The sequence below is a fragment of the Nelusetta ayraudi genome, unplaced genomic scaffold (genome assembly GCF_046127955.1).
Source record: "Nelusetta ayraudi isolate G7.1 ecotype Tasmania unplaced genomic scaffold, CSIRO-AGI_Nayr_v1 ptg000026l, whole genome shotgun sequence".
Taxonomy (NCBI): domain Eukaryota; kingdom Metazoa; phylum Chordata; class Actinopteri; order Tetraodontiformes; family Monacanthidae; genus Nelusetta; species Nelusetta ayraudi.
Window position 1 is genome coordinate 9733842 of NW_027466076.1, and position 17962 is coordinate 9751803.

General features: G+C 45.5%; 1 protein-coding gene across 1 annotated transcript in view; it reads left to right on the forward strand.

Annotated features, from left to right (window-relative positions):
- gfra2b (GDNF family receptor alpha 2b) overlaps window positions 1-17962 on the forward strand; it is a 90073-nt gene that overhangs the window by 34154 nt on the left and 37957 nt on the right. Inside the window, exon 3 of the mRNA XM_076029776.1 lies at window positions 3583-3660. Coding sequence (XP_075885891.1) covers window positions 3583-3660 — 78 coding nt within the window. The remainder of the gene's footprint in view (window positions 1-3582; window positions 3661-17962) is intronic.

Below are 17962 nucleotides of genomic sequence, written 5' to 3' on the forward strand. Positions count from 1 at the left end.
CACGTAGCAAAAGGGGGGGCGGAGGGGGGGGGGGGCGTTGGGGGAGAGAAAGGCGACATGACCAGGTAACATTAAAGATGAGCACATGTGGCTGCTTTTGTGGCAAAATTCATGCGGCTTTGAAGCGAGACGAGCGGCAAACTCGTTTCTAAGCCCCATGATGTAAACGCCACGCAATCAGTCAAAGGCAACAGGCTAGTGCTGAGGTTACGCGCACACACACACACACACACACACATCCGCCGGGCGCAGAGTGCAATAAATGCTATTATTTTTATAATAGAGCAATAAAAAGGCTCAAGCGTTTCCTCCCCGTTCCTCCGACACTGAAGAACAAACAAACAGAATCTTCTGCACGCTGGCGAAACATGAAAAGAAAGTCAGACGGCCTCCCGTCCCATCTTTCGAGCCGACTCGATGCATTTCGTAATCCTGAAATGTGTGGGAAAGAGAGAGAGAGAGGGAGAGAGTGAGAGAGAGAGAGAGAGAGAGAGAGAGAGCATAGCTACTGCAGACGCACGCAGTCCGTGACAACAAAAGCAGCGCATGCAGAAATAATGTGCGGGGCCGCCTTAACAACCTGCCATTTTCATGATCTCGCCATAAGGCTGCTCTCCTTTCTTCTATACAGTCCCGAGTTTATCCATTGTTGCAATCCACAGTTATTTCAGGGTTCAGAGGAAACATTTCGAAAAATAACTTTGTTGGCAAAAAAGTAGCAACCTATTTTCCTTATTCAGGTCCCACATTCTGAAATTTCTCTCATTTTTCTTTTTTTTAACCCTAACTTCCTTAATCATTGTGCCAGATAATACTTCAGAATTTTTCTGCAACTGTTGACAAGATCGAGTGATTCAGGACTTTCGGTATGGAACCAGAAATGTGCAGACACTTTTGTTTGTATTGAAATGAACTTTTAAAAAATATATATCGCTTTTGAGTACGGAGGGCTCTTACAATAGATTACGAAACAATTGAGCTGCAACAGCAAGCACGTTCACAATCCAGTAAGATGTTGTTCCAAGAGTTCAGCCCCCAACCAGGACAAAACTGTTCAAAAAAAAAAAAAATCTGGTCCCTTTAGTCGGTGGTTGGGTCATGAGAAAGTGAAGTCTGGCCCAGGATGTACAAGGGTGTGTGATTGGCCCCTGGTCCCCTGAGAACGTCCAAAATGGGTGCATACATGTCGGTGTAAAAAAAAAAAAAAAAAAGCACACAGAAAATATTATAGTCTGTCGAAGGAAGTTTTTTTTTTTTTTTTTAACATGTCCTGGAGTTCACATTGAGCAGCCGTTGGCAGACCTTGTCTCATTCACGCGGGCCACCCACTCTACCTGACGCCACTTTGGTTTGCAGACAGCAGATGTACCAGCAGCCTCAGGGACGCTGGAGGACCACTCCAGCACCTTCGCCATCATTTCATCAGAATCGTGGAAAAAATACTATTGAAAAATCCAGTGTTCATAAAAAAGAAAAAATGTTTTTTCATCAGTTTGGTTTGGTCTCTCCTGCACAAAAAAAGCAAAAAAAAATTACTTGAGTGGAGACGAGGAGGGTTGCGGCGCTGAGGTTTCAATGTCTACTCGATATCTCCAAGACCACGTCTATGATCAGCAACGTGCAACGTCCACTTATCTCGTCAAGACTGAAGGATGTGCAGTTGCCATGGAGAAACTTTCTCGCCTTTTTAAAACAATGACTGAAAAATGTGCAGTAAATAGATTTGTTCCGAACCTCGTTTCAGGTCACAGTCGTTCCTTCATCTGTTTCAGAGGCCTTTCTTTTTGTGTTGCGGTCTATGGGAAAAATGCTTTCAGGGCCAGATAGGTTTTTTTGGCTACTTTGGGGCCTTATCCTAAACCTAACCACTGACTTGGACCCCAATCCTAACCCTAACCGTCACCCGAGTCCTGTTCCTAAACCTAACCGTTGATTCATTGATTTTTATTTAATTCATGCTTGCAGTGGACCCTCAGCTACTCAGAGCTACTTCCGACGAGAGTCGGAAAGAATCTAGGTCACTTCCTTACGAATCTTTGACACCATCTAGCCATTACCCCGGTACCCAGTTCTTCATTTTGCAGCGTTTAATTCCACTTTTAATCTCCACCTCACCTGTGTCAAACTCATGCTCTGACATGTTGTGTTCAACATGTCAGAGCAATCCCAGCGAGGACAAACACGCGGCGACATTTCTTCCTGCTCCAAAACGTGCAAAAACGCTCCGAGTTAATTCTCTCCCCCCGGAGTCCATTCAGAGCCTGCTCGGCACAGGCCGTTCCAGCGGGAGCTGCAATCAGCCAAAGTGCTGCTCGTTTAATTCACGCCGACTCGCCGCGCTCCGCTCAGTTTCTACCTGCGGTTTACTGTCGCCAAGTTCGGGCACTTTGGTTTGTTTGTCCTTGGCGCGCGCAGAGGGGAGCACACGGCGTCTCCGCTGACAGCTGGGAGTCTCGCAGGCTTCGGCCCGACGTGATGATGTTGTCGAGGGACGGTTCACATTTATTTACGTTCCCCCGCCCCCCCCCCGAAAACTTTCGGAATTTCTTTTTCAGTGTCTTTCAAAGACTTTATCTGTAAGGCGTTGCATGGGAACATCGCTGGCAGGTCTCATAATGGAAGGACCTTAAATTGAAGGTTTTTTTTGATGATGATCATGATGATGATGATGATGATGATGATCCAGGAGTTCCAGGAGATGAAGTCACATAAGGTTTAATTTTAAGAAAAATACAAAGCAGGTTTAAATGACCAAATATGCAGATGACGTACAATGAAATAAACACATCCTCGTCGATGTTAACTGCGGTCTCATCATCAGAATTCCGAATGATTTGCTGTAAAGTATTTATTTATTTATTTTTTTTAATCACGGTGCCAAGACGCTCCAGGAAAAACTCTCCAAGTTGGCCGCTTGGTCTGCCTTCTAGTCATGAAACTGTCATCTCTCGGGTTTTGGAAGTGTGATTTGGGAAGAAAAGTTGTAAATAACACGAAGGCAGGTTAGGAAGTAATCAGAATCAGTATCTCTGCTGTTGTTTTTTTTCCCCCCACGCTCCAAAGACAACGATTCCCGGCAGCTGAAAACTCCTACGGAAAGTAAAATAAGGATGTGTGTTATCTTTGTGCGCTCGGATTCCATTTGGGTTTTTGTTTTTTTGACTCGAGCTTGTGATTTAAAAAAAAATAAAAATGACTTCCTGTTTATGGAACCCGTCTATGCTTCGTCCGCTGTCACCTCCTTTTTACCCATAATTCCCCATCAAAAGAAAAAAAAGAAAAGAAAAAAAGGAAAAAAAGAAAAAAAAGACAAAAGAAAAAGAAAAGACCCATAATTGCTATTTACCCTGAATCGCTCTCTGTGCGTTGCTTCCTTCCCTCACTGCGACACATCTGGTGTGAGTAGTTGCTTGATTTTTTTAAAAATTTTTATTTATTTTATCAGTTCATCCCACCCCTTGTTTGCTGCTCCAACTCCCGACAGAAACTTTTCATTCATCTGTCTGCGAGGTACAGTGGGATGTTTGCGGGTTTGGCAGCCGCGAGCTCAATGCCTCTCTCCGTTGTGCTGCTGTTTTCCAGGCGAGGCCTTTTATGAGACGTCTCCCTACGAGCCAATCCATTTTTCCGAGGAATTCCGACACGCCTCCATCATCTCAGGTAAGCCGCCTCCCCTTGTGCTCTCTTCCCACGCCCCACCACCGCCCAACTGCCCACCTCCCCCGCTCCGAGCGTCGTCTGGAGAGAGCCGGGGCGGGAAAATTCCACAGGAATACAAATCCTCGGCCGCTGATTAAGATGAAGTCGACGGCTCCCTCTGCCCCTCCCCCGTCTGTGCGAGCGCAAGTGAATGCGTGTCTTTGTATTCATGTGTGTGTGTGTGTGTGTGTGTGTGTGAGAAAGAGAGATGCACGCTCTGAAGCCCAAACCTGCATGTCAGTGCTTACAAAAATGTCTCATTATTCAATTAAAAAAAAGCTGCACATGATTAATTGATTTTAGTCTAAGATGTAAATGTAAAACTGTCAGTTTTAGTTTTCATTGGTATTTTTATTTTATTTTATTTTATTTTTTTAACTCTGCATCCTCTTTTAGGAGTGTCGGGTAAGGAGAGAGTTAAGGAGATGCGCTGCCTGTAGTGGGAAGTTGAACCAGAGTTGAATTGTGGGGCAAAATGGTGCAAGTCCAAAGAGTTTGGAATGACACAATGAAGTGCAGAACAAAGGGCTGGATCGTCAAAATGTCAGATATGTTGGTGGCGCCAAACCAAGTTGTGTGAAGAGCTTAAAAGATCTCATGTCGTCATGTTGTCTTGAGTGTCAAGTTTTCTTCTGTGCGTTGGATCCCCTGTGCAGGCGTTGCGTGTTCTACTGCGTCTGCATGGGTTCTCTCAGCGTTCTCCGCCCTCCGCCTACAGTCCAAAAAACATGCACCCGAGGCAAATTGGTCTTTGCGGCGAGACCCGACAAACTCCAGGTTGCAGAAAAAAAAGGCTGTTTGTTTCAGACCCAACTGAAAGTGTCCTGACGGTTCAAAGGCAAACAAATCAAAGACTGGCGACAGGCGGAGGTGTGAGAAAGGGAGACAAGGACAAGGAACGCAAGTGAGAAGAATCAGGAGATCAGGGGATGGGCTGAGAACGGGACACAGGTAAGAAAAAAAAAAAAAAAAAAATGGGACAGAAAAGGCAGGAAAAAAAGGACAGGAAGAAAAACTAGGGAGTACGAGACTATCAAAATAAAAGAGGAAATGACAAAGACAAGAGACCAGGAGAGTGCAGGAGAAGCTGTAGTAGAAAATTAATGGATGGATGGTTTCTGTTAGAAGCGTCTCCGAACTCCAAAGAAATAACAGAAGTCCATCCCTTTTTTATTTAGCTAAAGCATTAAGTTCTTCAAGTCAGCCCCTTGTGATGTCACTGAAACCCTTCCGAGGCTGGTGACAGATGTTGCCCCATCGACTCTTTGCTATCGATGCCTTTCAAATCTGCGGAGGCTTCAACAAAGCATCAAATTTAGCAAGAAGCTACGTCTAAATCATAATCAGATTATGATTCTTATCGTTTTTATTTATCTCGAACGGTGAGGGCTAAAAACCCAACGTACAGATTCAAGTACACATGTATTGAGACTGATCGCCCCTTGAGATGCACCATCTCGTTTTCAAGGGGGTCCCACATAAAACATACACCACAATACAAAACGGTCACATACAACATACATAAGGCTCTCACATACTAACCAACCCACACTTCAGTCCCCAAGGCCCACTGTACCCAGTAAAAGTAGATACCACAGTACATTTCATATTAGCATTTATTTGCTATTCAACTCTGTTGCATCACTGGGACCAGAAAGACACAACAGGTTGGAAGCGTCTTACAACCTGTCGTGCTCAAGAAGGGGGAGAAAAACCAAACCAAACACAAAATAACCTTTAACAACATCGTCCCGCGCAAACCTCGGCGTTCCACCGGCGGCCCCCCAAGCTCGACTGGCTCAAGGTTTGTCCGGCACCACGACGGCGCTCCCTCCCCCGGACTGCGCCTCGGCCCTGGGACGCCAATCTGAGGGGCGTCTAAATGTCACGAGCCTCCAGCTATACATCGTCATTTATACTCTCGCTGGGTGCGTGCGTGTACGTGCGTGCGTGTGGCCAAACAGCTGTGAAATAGACTCGCAGCTCTGTAAATTGGGTTCTGCTCTCCGAGATTAACACAACACAAGTGCAAAACATGGTCAAACAGCAGCCGGTGCAACTTCAAAAGCGGCCCTCTTTCTCTCGCCCCTTCTCCCGTCTCCCCCAGCTTACTGTTTTTTTTTTCATTTTTTGCATGAAAGCGCGTGCAGGTGGTGTGTAACATTTCAATTATTTCCAATGCGCGACCTATAACGTCAGCCGGCAGGAGAGGGGGGAGGGGGGGGGGGCGCCTCGTCCGTCTGCGTGCGTATGCTAACGCGCGCGGCCGCCTTTTTCCGGCCGCGCTGCCGCCTCGCTAAGGCTGTTTGCACTGTGTCCGTGTCGCTCAAATCACCTGTCCGCTGGAATCTGCAAGGCGTGATGTGAAGATCCAAAGTCGCCGAGCCGCCGACTGCTCAAAGCAGATAAAGGGGTGCGGGGGGGGAGACGGGGGAGAGGGAGGGAGAGATAAGAGGATAATATAGAAGTGTGTTAAATAGCAGTGGCAGAAGAAAGAGCTGCGGAACATTAAAGAGTGTTTCAGACAACAGTGTCGCAAATTGATTGGGAGGGGGAAAGGCGAGGCGTGACGGCGTGTTTGTGAATCCAGAAATTGTGAGTGCGTGTGTGTGTGTGTGTGTGTGTGTGTGTGTGTGTGTGTGTGTGTGTGTTTATGACAGAGGGCCTTCCAAAAGTTAATGGACGATGCAAAGCTCAAAGTCACATCAGTATTTTTCGAATATTTAGAGGCATGAGAGATGTTGATGTGTGTGTATCCCCCCCCCCGCAGAGGTTATTTAACTGCTATTGTTGTTAGCGTCACGGTTGCAAATACACTCCGCGAGTTTACGTGATGCAGGAAACTATAAATGATTGCGTTAATCTGACTGTAACCAGATTGATTTCCGTTTTTTCTTTTTTCTTTTTCTTTTTTAACTACTTCCAAACATTTTAACCCGGCCTGCCCTTCGGAGCAGTCAATATTTGCGCGACATCAGGACGTCAGACAAGGATTTGTGAATTGCTGTGAATCAGATGGTAGCAATTTCACGGTTGTCAAGTGTTGTCCAGCTTTTAATTTAGGGGGGAAGCCAGTAGGCTAGCAGCTAGCTTCACATGAATCCTCACCTACTGGCCTTACATTTTTTATTATTATTATTATTTTTTTGGCTAGCTGCAGCAACACTACGCAGAGATCAGCTCAACACTAAGACAGACCATTCCAGAAATAAGTCGTAAAAGCTGCTCCGCCGCAGAGCAGCAGACAAACAGTTAGCTTACAAGCGGAAGGGACCTGCTAAGGAGGCTGTTATTTCCCTCAGGAGGTAAAGCTGGGGACCAAAAACAGAACTAAAGCAGAGTGAATAAGACTTAATGAATGTTCATGTTGCCATGTAAGTGCCGGCTGGGGAAATAACGTGCCGTTTACCGGCGTGTTTAACATCTCCGCATTTAAAGCGAATGTATGTTAAAGATGCGCGCTCCCGCCACAAACACATTCACACACCCAGAAGAATCCCCGCAGGATTCAAGGGCCCCCTTCGCAATTCCATTTCACATCATCCCGTTTAGTGTCAGATGCCAAAAAGCTTCAGGTTCCAGCGACGGTGCCGCGCAAACGGCGACGCTAATGATGCGACAAGGGTCTCGTAAGGATGTTTAAAAAAAGTCAAAACTGTGAAATGCTTGAGGTGTGACACAAGAATTGTAACCCGCAAGAGATCAGTAGACAAAGAAGAAGCGTAAACCGGGACTCCCAGCATATATTTCACTGACATTTCAAAATGGTCCAGGAGCGTCATGAGACGCTAGGAACTAATTTCAAATTTTAGCATCAGTCATTTTGTCGGGAATGAATGTTTGATTCCGCTTAATCACTTATTTGCCAACAAATATACGCCAATGTACTGGGTTTGGTCATGACTTGAATCATATTATTTCAAAATTCCTTTCCCCCCCCGATTGAGCAAACTGCTCGAGGAAAAGAAAGCAATGGCTTCTGTTGGGAGGTGAGTTGTTGAGGTTATACACTCTCACACAGTCATGCACAAACAGTCAGAAAAAAGAAAAAAAATCAGGCTACATGTTAGACGTGCCAACTATCTTGGTTGCCCGTCTGCCGTCTGAAGAGATCAGCCTCTCCCAGCGAAGGCTGCTCTGAACTGAACTCAGCTTGTTTTCCTGCGTCACACCAATTTTGCAGTTCGTCCGGATCGCTGAAATTTCAAGGGTAAAATTTCGCTGACGCACCCTGAAAAGCTCCTGTCTGAAGTTTCTAAGCTGCCCCTGACGTTCTCAAACCACCCCCCCGATACTTTCATTTTGGTGAGGAAGTAGGAAGCTACCGCTACAAACTGGCCCCCGAAAACCTGCAGAAGACAATGACGAGTAAAAAATATGTCTCACGTGAGTAGGAAACTTTCATTGGACCTCTTGACTCTGGTTGCAACAGGTCACCATGCGTCTTCAATTTGAGAGTCGGGATCCGCTCAAGGTTTCTGCCCTCTAAAAGCCAGTTTTCCCTTGACACTCTCACCTCGGCGTTTGCTCTTGGTGGGAACAGCTGACTATCAGAGGGAGGGCCTTCTAAATCAGTGGATTTGAAAGTAGCGGCCACCAGGGAGCGCTAGAGGGGCCACAGAAAGGAGAGGAGAAGATAAGAAACAAAGAAAATCACAAATAATAAATAAGTAATATAATCGAATGATATTTTAATTATTATTTTCAAATATAATGTAATCATTGTTCAATCATTATTATTGAATATAATGTATAAGAATCTATCATACGATCGCCTACCAGTCTCAAAGTTGTGTGTGTGATGTTTGCGCCAGTTCGAGGTGATTTGCTCCTTAAGCTACTTTAGGTTGTACAAAATGGACAACAGGTTTGTGACAAAGAGCCCAAAGGAACTGACAGACAGTCCAGCTGTGGAAGACACTGCTGCAAAAAAACCTACAAATTGGCCAACTGAAGTAAGAACATGTGAGGCAGCTTACGTTAAGAAAAAAGGCCAACATTTTAGCTGATAGCGTTCTTATTCTTAACAAATGTAAGAGTTATTGAATAGCAAATAAAAGTAAGAAATAAAAATATTTTTGAAAGAAATTGTCGTTGATGTTCCTCTACATATTTTGTAGCGTTGTTTGTGAAGGGGGTCCCCAGTCGGAGACTAATGCTGGGGGGGCCGTAGCATGGAGAAGTTTGGGAACAGCTGTTCTGATATGGCACCGAACAAATGAAGCTGGTGTGATGAGACTTTTGACTTTATGTGTAGGACTATTGCACAGGATGCAATGTGAGCTACGGCGTTTGCGCTGCAGCCGTGGCGTCACCACCATCATCGTCCCTGGCGTGATGGAATCAAGCAAAAACCCAGCGTCAGACGCCACTCGCTGAAGAAGTCGCTCGGCTGGCCACGTCGGGCGGTAATACGACTCGTCACCGAGTGCCAAATAAAGGCCTCGTCCTCCTCCGTCTTTATCCTAAGCTCTTCATTTTTCAACGCTCCCTTCGTACCGTCGCCGGCTCCGAGATGATCCCGTTTCACTCGCCGGGAAGCTGTCTGCCGCGGTTTCGCGAGCCGTCGCTCCGCACCGCGCGCTCAAGTTGTCACGCCGAGGCGTCGGCCCGGCGCCTGAGTTCGCCTCTGTCCCGTCTCGCGGTCGGAGCCCGAGGCCGGGTCCCGTGAACGAAGGAGGAGCGTCTGAGCCCCCGGGTTCGATTTCACCGCGCCGAGATGCTATTTTTTCGACGACGGCGCTTGCGTCACATCTATTTTTTAAAGGCGTTCTAAATAAGAGATTTGAAGTTGACACGCGCGTCGCTCGTCCCGCGAACCGCGCTCCTGCTCTCCGCGCGTCAGGCCGACAGCTCCGCTGCTTTTTATCTCCTCCGTCGCCGAGCGACTCCCTGTATCGGCGCCGGGCGCGTTCGTCTCTTTCGACTCCTCCGCCGCTTCCGGCTGTTTTTCATCTCTCGCTCTGCGGCTGTCAGGGCGTTTGCGAGTGTAAACTTTGAGGGCGTAAATTGGACACTTCACTCCTTCATTTTTGGCGGCGCTGAGCAAACCTCGTAGGCCTGCTAGTTCTGTTTAAGCGGCATCATTTACTTTCACTTTTACGACGACAGCAGCTCAACCACTGCTCTTTTCACCTTTATCCGTTCCAGGCTTCCAATTTTTCCACTGAAATAGAAATTTCAGCGTCGTTCGCCAACCTGACATTTTTAACTCCTGACCGACATTGGTTTGTTGAATTAATTTCATTTTTTTTCCGCAGAGGCAGCCTCAAAAAAGAAGAGTTGTCGTCTATTCAGTTTTTATTTGGGCGCTCTAAACATCCGAGCTTTTTTATGCTTGTTTATTTAATCTTTCTGCACATCCCTCTTCGAGCCACCCTCAAAGAAATGAGATGCCTTGAGGTGAAATTGAAGGAGTTTTGGGGATAATTAGCAAATCTACTGATTAGCATTTCAAGGTCTCAAAGTAATATTGGCAATGCAGACGAGCAATGTCAAAGTAAACTTGTGTTTACATCTGGGATTTAGTGGCAGTTTGTAGTTCTCCCCTGATTTTGGGGCGTGGTGGTCGCTGTTTGACGCTGGCTGAGGAATCTCATTTTGACAAGTTGAAACATTAAGGAGGTCTTTTTTGTCTCTCACGAGTCTTTCCAGTCGGGTGTTAAAAATGATTACCCCCCCAACATCTTCAAACTACAGTGTAGTTGAAGTTCATAAAGTCACAACAGTGTTGTTGGGATTACTCCATAAAAGTAATCCAACCACTGATTTTTTTTTTTTCGTAGGTATTAAATTACTAATTACTTTAGTTAAAAAAAAAAAAAAAAAAGATAAAGTAACAAACGTGGATATTTTCGTGGTGGAGAACGTCTTGTTTCCTGCACATAACGCACAACGAACCACGATATTCTTTGATTTAGACGAGATGAACTCAAAATAACGTTTGTATTTCCAGCTGTCAAACGCAATCCCTGTTTCTTCTTTTGCCGCCGCCACGCTTGTTTTGGTGCATATCAACGACGTTGCATGCACGGCTGCATCATCAATCTGCGACGTCGTTGTTTCCGGTTGTTGTACATTCCAGACATTTTGTGGATGATAAGACATTTTTAACCTGCAAAATATTTCGGAAAGTATAATTACCAGTTTTGCCACAGTAATCCCGTTACATCACTACGTTACTCAAAAAGTAGTTTAATTGCAGTAGTGGATTACTTAGTAATAGATTACTCACCAACACTGGGTGACAACACAGATGAGATCAATCCAACACAATGTCCTAAACAGTCCTCTCCGGTTTTGGAGTGTAAAACAGTCTTTTAGATGCATTTAGATGCTGCTCTTTTTGCAGGTTCAAGTGAACGTTTGAATATTTCTTTTGTTCTTGCTCATGTTGAGTGTGAAAAGTAACTTCACAGCATTAAAGTGTTAGAAATGCTGCAGAGGTGTGAGTCCCTGCTCGAATTAACACATTCTAAGAAGATTTAAAAATCCACATTATGTTATTTTTCACTTATCCAAAAGCTCTATTGACCTCCAGAATACAGCAGATTTAGCCCTCTGCTTACAGCCTCCTGCTGAGGGACGAGAAGACCGATTTGGGTGTTTCAGCACTCGTCTGAAGTGCAACAAGCAGAAGTAAGCAATTTCTGCAGCTTTACTGGCAGGATAGAGCCATGTAATATTGTTCTAAAATGTTGGTAAACCAAATTTTACACAACATTGGACCTTTAAAGCCACTTTTCTGTTTTGCCATGTTGGGTGTTTGCAAAGGGCTTGGCCTTAAAGATGCAGAGGGCAAAATGGAGTTGGGATGGGAAACTTATGCAAAGTATATTAAAAGTCTTTTGATTTTGAATTTAATGGGCTAGATTAGGATTAATGCGTGGATTAGGATTTGGATTAGTATTTGGATTAGGATTAGCCTGGTGCCACATAATGTAGTTAGAGTTCCGTTTCAGCTTTATTGCAATTATGTTGGGAGGGTGAGGGGGGTGTTTTTTTTTTTCCCCCCCACAAAAAAATCACAAGTTGAGTTTGAAGGGACTGCAAAATCCAACTGTGAAAGTACCTTTGTGTGTGGAAGCCTCTGATGGGTGACGCAAGTCGCTGCCACTTTTGTGTTCAGTGTGTTCAGTGTGTTCAGCGTCCTTCTGAACAAGTGGTGACCCAGCAAATCCCCGCTGAAAGAACGAAAGAAAAAAAGGTCAACTAAACAGCTAAAGGTCCGTTAAAAGTGTCTGGGGTTAATTCTTTATGGAACAAACAAGCCACCCTCTGTCTCCTGGTCGATGCTTCACCATTTTGTTGTCCATTTCCACGTTCTCAATAAAGTTCTAGGGAAAGAAAAAACCCTTCCTCATGAAATATCCCCCATGCGAACCAAAGATTTGGGATTTTGCAGTTTTCCACGACTGTGATCTTCGGGCAAAGCTTAACTACTATCATTCGCCACACACATCTCAACTGTCACACTTCCCTGTCTGTCTGTTTGTGCACTTTTTCCACACAAACATGGAAACACTGCCGGAAATGGAAACATGGAAACCTTCCTTTAACTCTGAAGGAAGTCTTATCACGTGACATTTTCTTTCAGTAGACACAGTCAGTCGGGCAGTCAGTCGATATTCTGAATGTCCAAGAGCTCCTAATTTGGTTGAGGTTTAGCAAAATAGACCCTTTATCTGAAATGGAATTTTTGGATTTGGCAATATGCTGACAGAAGTCAGCTTATTCCAGAACTCTTTGGTCATGTAATCAAGGGAAAAGTGGAACAACTCTGCTCCAGTCTGAAAACGAGCGTGACCACGTTAGCCGCGGAAACGGCCCTGCACAGCCGCGGCGTGAGGTCCTCGAACTGCACAGTTCCAGCTCCCTGAGGAAATCGCCGCGGAGTTCTGCTCTGAGTTCCGTCCCTTTGTCTTCGCATTTGGGGCTCTTCAGGAAGTGAAGCCTGACTTGTCTGCCCGTCCTTGTGGAGCGTAGCTGCGGCCGCCCCTCAGTTTGTGGCTAACGAGAGCGAGCGTCCGCCTCGGCCTCGGCGCCTTCTCCATGTCCGCTTTTGTTCTCCCTGTTTTCTTTGACTCTGTCACAGCCGCTCTGCTCTGCAATAGGCCCCTCTCATGCCCCCTTTCTGCTTCCCACCCCGCCTCCCCCATCTCTCCCTCCCAGTCTTGCTGCTGACCTTGTTAGATCATGTTTCACTTGCCTATATACAGTATGTCTGTGTGTGCTGGAGACTGTTTGCTGAGAACACAGCGTTTTAATAAAACATTAAGCGACTGAGTGTGTTTTCCATATCTACCTCTATATATATATATATATATATATATATACATATATATAATAATATATATAAGTGTGTGTGTGTGCACCTCAGGGCAGGGCTTTGTGCACTGATCCTGTAGAGGTTGTGTGTGAGGAAGATAACGGAACAACCTTAGGCCACTCTCTAATTGGCCCGCACTCCTGCCCCGGATACTTGCTCCCTCCCTCACTACACAGACATATGTCTATGTATACATATATATATACATATATATATATATATGTGTGTGTGTGTGTGTGTGTGTGTGTGTGTGTCTGCATATCTCTTTCAATACAGAACACTCCACTCCACATTTCCTCCTCGCCTCCATCCCCTCCTCTCTCTGCGGCGAGGTAGCGTGAGTTCAAAGGAGCACTGGAGAGCCTGAGGCTGAGCAACCTGAGAATGTCACTGAACCAACCCGCTGTCACTTTCTTTCAAAGTGGACCAATCGGATTTCTCCAGCAGCTGGTAACGGCGCGTGGCTTCCTATTGGTACCACAGTTGACTCTTGACACGTATCAAAGATTGTGATCCCCTCCCCTCTTTTTTTATTTTTTTTATTTTGTTCCTCTTTCAATGCGTAAATACTTTCCATTCTGCATGGAACAAACCCCACTTGGCGGCGGTCGTCGCTGGCAAACTTCTGATCACTTCCTCTTTCTCTTCTCTTGGGTTGTTTAAGACACACTTTGCTGCAGCGGCTTTTGTCTCATTCAAGCCGTTGATCCCTGGGAACCCTGAAGAAAGGAACCCTTCTGTGTATATGTGCAAGATTTCAGCCAGTGACTGCATCTGCGTTCAGCGCTAACCAGCTTTTGAAATAAAAATGACGCGCAAATGTGTTGGTTGCAGCTCAGAATTGTGTTGTGCTGCTTTGGCCCTATGCCGTTTTAATGACTAGGACAAGGAAGGACAAGAAGTGCAAACGCCACAGAAAAAGTAAATTCATTTTACTCCCCTGGGTATTGATCCCGGGACCTTTCAAAGTGTGAGCTTGCAGCCGAGGTGAGAGCACGTTTATTGTTGTTTTAAAGAGAGATTTAGCCGCTTTTATCGAACGCCGTTGCACACGAATGCAAAATAGCGACGGCCTAAATGCCACGGCATCGCAATGTGAGTGTGCCGTTTGCGTCGCCCGCATCTCCAGTCAAATCGACCGGAGTCGAGTGCCGTTTCCAAATGGCAGAAATTACAGCTTGAGGTTAAAACCAAAGAGTAAGTGCTCTGTTTGGGTTAGAAGTCGTTCATTTTGATTCACTTTGATCTCTGTTCACGATTTGCGAGCGAGGCATCATTTTCTGCGGCTACAATCATTTTAAACGCTGAAAGAAAAAAAAACAAAAAAAGCTACTCCTTTTGTTTCAGTCACGTTTGTTGATGCTCAGGATCCTTTGCATCGCTTGTGCCTCCTTGTGCGAGATGACGGTATCATCGGTGTACAGCGCGGTGCACCGGTGGTCCATGGATCGCAGCAAGTGTCCGCAAATGTCACCAAAACCAGTACCTCTCATAGGTACATAATGCCGCTTCAATCAAACTGCGACACGAGCTCTGATCAGGCACCGCGGCACAGATGAGAAATGCAGATGGAATGTGTCGAAACATTTGGAAAAAGCCAGATGAGAATGTTTTTTTCAAACTACATAAGAAGAAATGTATTTGCCGTTCCAATTTGCGTTACTTCTCTCCATTTTAAACAGTTACGGTGCATCAGTAATATCCTGATCTCTCACGTACACACACTTTCCCCCCCTCCTTTGCTTACACTCAACCGTGCTTATTCATATTTATAACATAATTCCCCTCTCTCCATCTCCAGCGTCACATTTTCAGACGTGTCTTGCGTGTTTTTTTTTTCTTTCTTTTTTGTCAAGAGTACTTACTTCCAGCCGTATCTGTGCTTAGCTGCCAGCATTAAGCCGAGTGGATGTGAGGAGGAGAAGAAGGAGGCGCGGCTGAGGCCAAAAATGCTCTTTTGATGGTTTCCTGCTCTCATTTGCTTGTGAGGCTGGACGCAGAGTTTCGTTGTTTGTTTGTTTTTTTTGGCATATTATACTGTTTGCCCCAGAACGCAACGCCAAATGTTCTGTATTGCAAGTAGACATAAACCTCAGAGCTAAGCGTCTCCATTCAGTTTAATGGATGCATCAAGTTGAATCCCTTTTACTTTGGCTTCAGTCAACTCTTTTTGTGTGTGTGTGTGTGTCTCTGTGTGTGTGTGTGTGTGTGTGTGTGTGTGTGTGTGTGTGTCTGTGTGTGTGTGTGTGTGTGAAAAGATCCAGACAGTTGTTCTCCAGTAGCATCGATTTGATTGATGCTAAAGTAAGTAACATGTTCTCTGGCACAGCCACGAAGAGTAAATTGATGCTTTCGCCTTGTTTCAACAAACAAACGGAGGGCCTAGAATTCCCTGAAGCCCCTGAGCTGACGGGCTAGTGATTTTTTTTTTTTTTTTTCCAGTCCTGCAAACCACCTCACAAATGGCCGGACTCATGTGGGAAACCGAACACATCCGCCAAGTGAATTATGAGAGTGGACGCACCTGGCTAACTCTGGCTAACCCGGCGCACCAAATGTCACGCCTCCCAAATGTTTTGGAAAGGCCGTTAATTCCGCGTCCGCCTGGGACGGAGCCCGCAGAACATTTTGACAGGGGAGGCCTTTTTGGAACACGAAACTGGAAGAGACCTTCTGCCTGTCAGATGTAAAAAAAAAAATCTGACTCTGTTACCGCTGGCTAAGCCAGCTGGTAACGGCGCCACGGCAGTGTTGTTACGAGGCGCCGGCACTTTTTGTTCGTCGACGCCCCGCGCTCTGCCAGAAGTAGTCATTTCCAGCGGCGGTGAAACCGCGGCAACGACTTCACTGTGGCCTCCAGATTTACAAGTTTACAAGATTGTTGTTGTTTTTTTTTCCTCTCAAAACCAAAAAAATTTAATTAATAAGTTTTCGAATCAACAACAGCTCTCCAAAATAAATGACTTCAGCCTTCTGAGGTGACACAAAGCTGCCCTTGACTTGGACTTGATTGGATTGAAGTTTAACGTTTGGCGACCGATGCAAATTACAGTCGGTGTTCAACTCCCCGCCGCGGCGACTCCGCTCTTGCCTCAACCCCAGTCGATATCTGCTCGTCCCTGACGAGCTGTCAGTCAAGGCTGTTTTCTTCCTGCAATATACATTGAATGCCTGGTGAACCTCACCTCCTGCACCTTCCTGTCATGGCCTCCCCGTGGAAATGAAAGCCTGGGTGAATATCATGGTCTTCATGCAAAAGAAAGCTGAACATGCGCTTTATTAGAAAAACCTGTGGAGCATGACATGGGACCTCCTCTTTATTATTATTATTATTGTTATGAACTGTTTTATATTCACCAATTATTTTGATAATCAGGCATGTTTGGAAGCCTTGAATCTGCAATGAAATGCCTTTATTGTCTACCGTCCTTCAAATATACATTAAATTCTATATTATAACGTGCACTCCAGTGAGTATTAGAACATTCTTCGCACTCAAGTCAGATTGTTGCTTTGCTGCAATGGGGGTCTTGTGCCTCGACACGCGAACAAGGAACGAAAGACTTTAAAGGGGCTGCGTGCGTCCAATTAGCCCGAGCGTGGATGTGCTGCAAGCGAGCCAGCAGCACGTGAAACATTGCTGCAGCCAACATAAAAGACTAATTAAAAACAATAAACTGTGCGAGTGCAAATATCGCTCAGACCCCCCCCCCCCTCCAAATGGAGGCCAACGAGCGGCCTTATCGCTTGGTTCAGTAAATCGCCGCGTATCGGCTCCTCTTCACTGCTTTTAAACACCGTCGGGTCGTTCAGTTAACATCCGGCATCTGTGGTCTGGTCATCTTTGCGTTTTCCTAACGTAGTTTGCGTTGTTTTTCCTTACACCAAGCTGCCTGATGATTCCCCTACGATTCTGCTCCACGCCTCCCTCATTTCCTGGAAACACAACCATGCGCTGTTTGTGCATGCAGCTCAGTGGGTCGAGACAAAGTGCGTGCGTGCGTGCGTGCGTGCGTGCGTGGCCTCTGTCAATGTTACCTGCAGGGGGGGAAAGCAACACGTGAAGCTCGGGGTGTGATGTCCGCAAATTGCAACGCTGAAACCGCGGCGGCCACGTTTAATTACATCCGTCTGACGTCCGAGGCGATGACAGCTCGCAGCGCTGGCCTCCCTCTCACCTCTGGCCCCGCCTTCCCATCAGCCCCGTCACCAGCTCCCCCCTTCAGTTTGTGGCACCTCACCGCGATCGGTCTGAAGAGGTGGGAAGAAATGACGTGCGGATGAATTGTTTCTGTACTTGAGTATCTTTTTCTGATGACTTTTTTTTTTCTGTTACTCCGTACATTTGTACAGAAATATCTGTACTTTCTACTCCCTTACATTGGAAAAACATGCTAGTTGATTTTGAGTGGTTGTTGCTTGAAGGGGAGCAATTTGAACTAGTGCAGTTCAATACAACAGTTGGTCATATTTTAGAGGGAGATTATTTTCTCGGCTTTGGGGTCACCGTTCAGTATTGAATGTAATAGAATAGAATAAACTTTATTGTTCTGTTACACCATCAACAATAAAATATGACAGTAAATAAAAAAAAAAAAAACAAACGAATAGGATAAGGTAAAAACCTATGTTTTAGGACTCTAGAGCTTTGTGTGTGTGTGTGTGTGTGTGTGTGTGTGTGTGTGTGTACGTGCACGTTCCATGAATTTACAGTAACTCGGCACTGGTGAACAGTCTGATGGCTGTGTGTGGGGAGAAGGGAGCCTGAAGCTCTCTGTTCTTCACCTGGGGAGTGTGAGCCTCTGGCTATGTTTACAGTACAGAGAAACTGTTGTTTAAAATTGCCATCATTATTAAAAGTGTTAACGTGTATGTAACAATGAATTTATTCTTTCATTAGCTGAAAACATTTTTTTTTAAATTTTTTTTTTTACT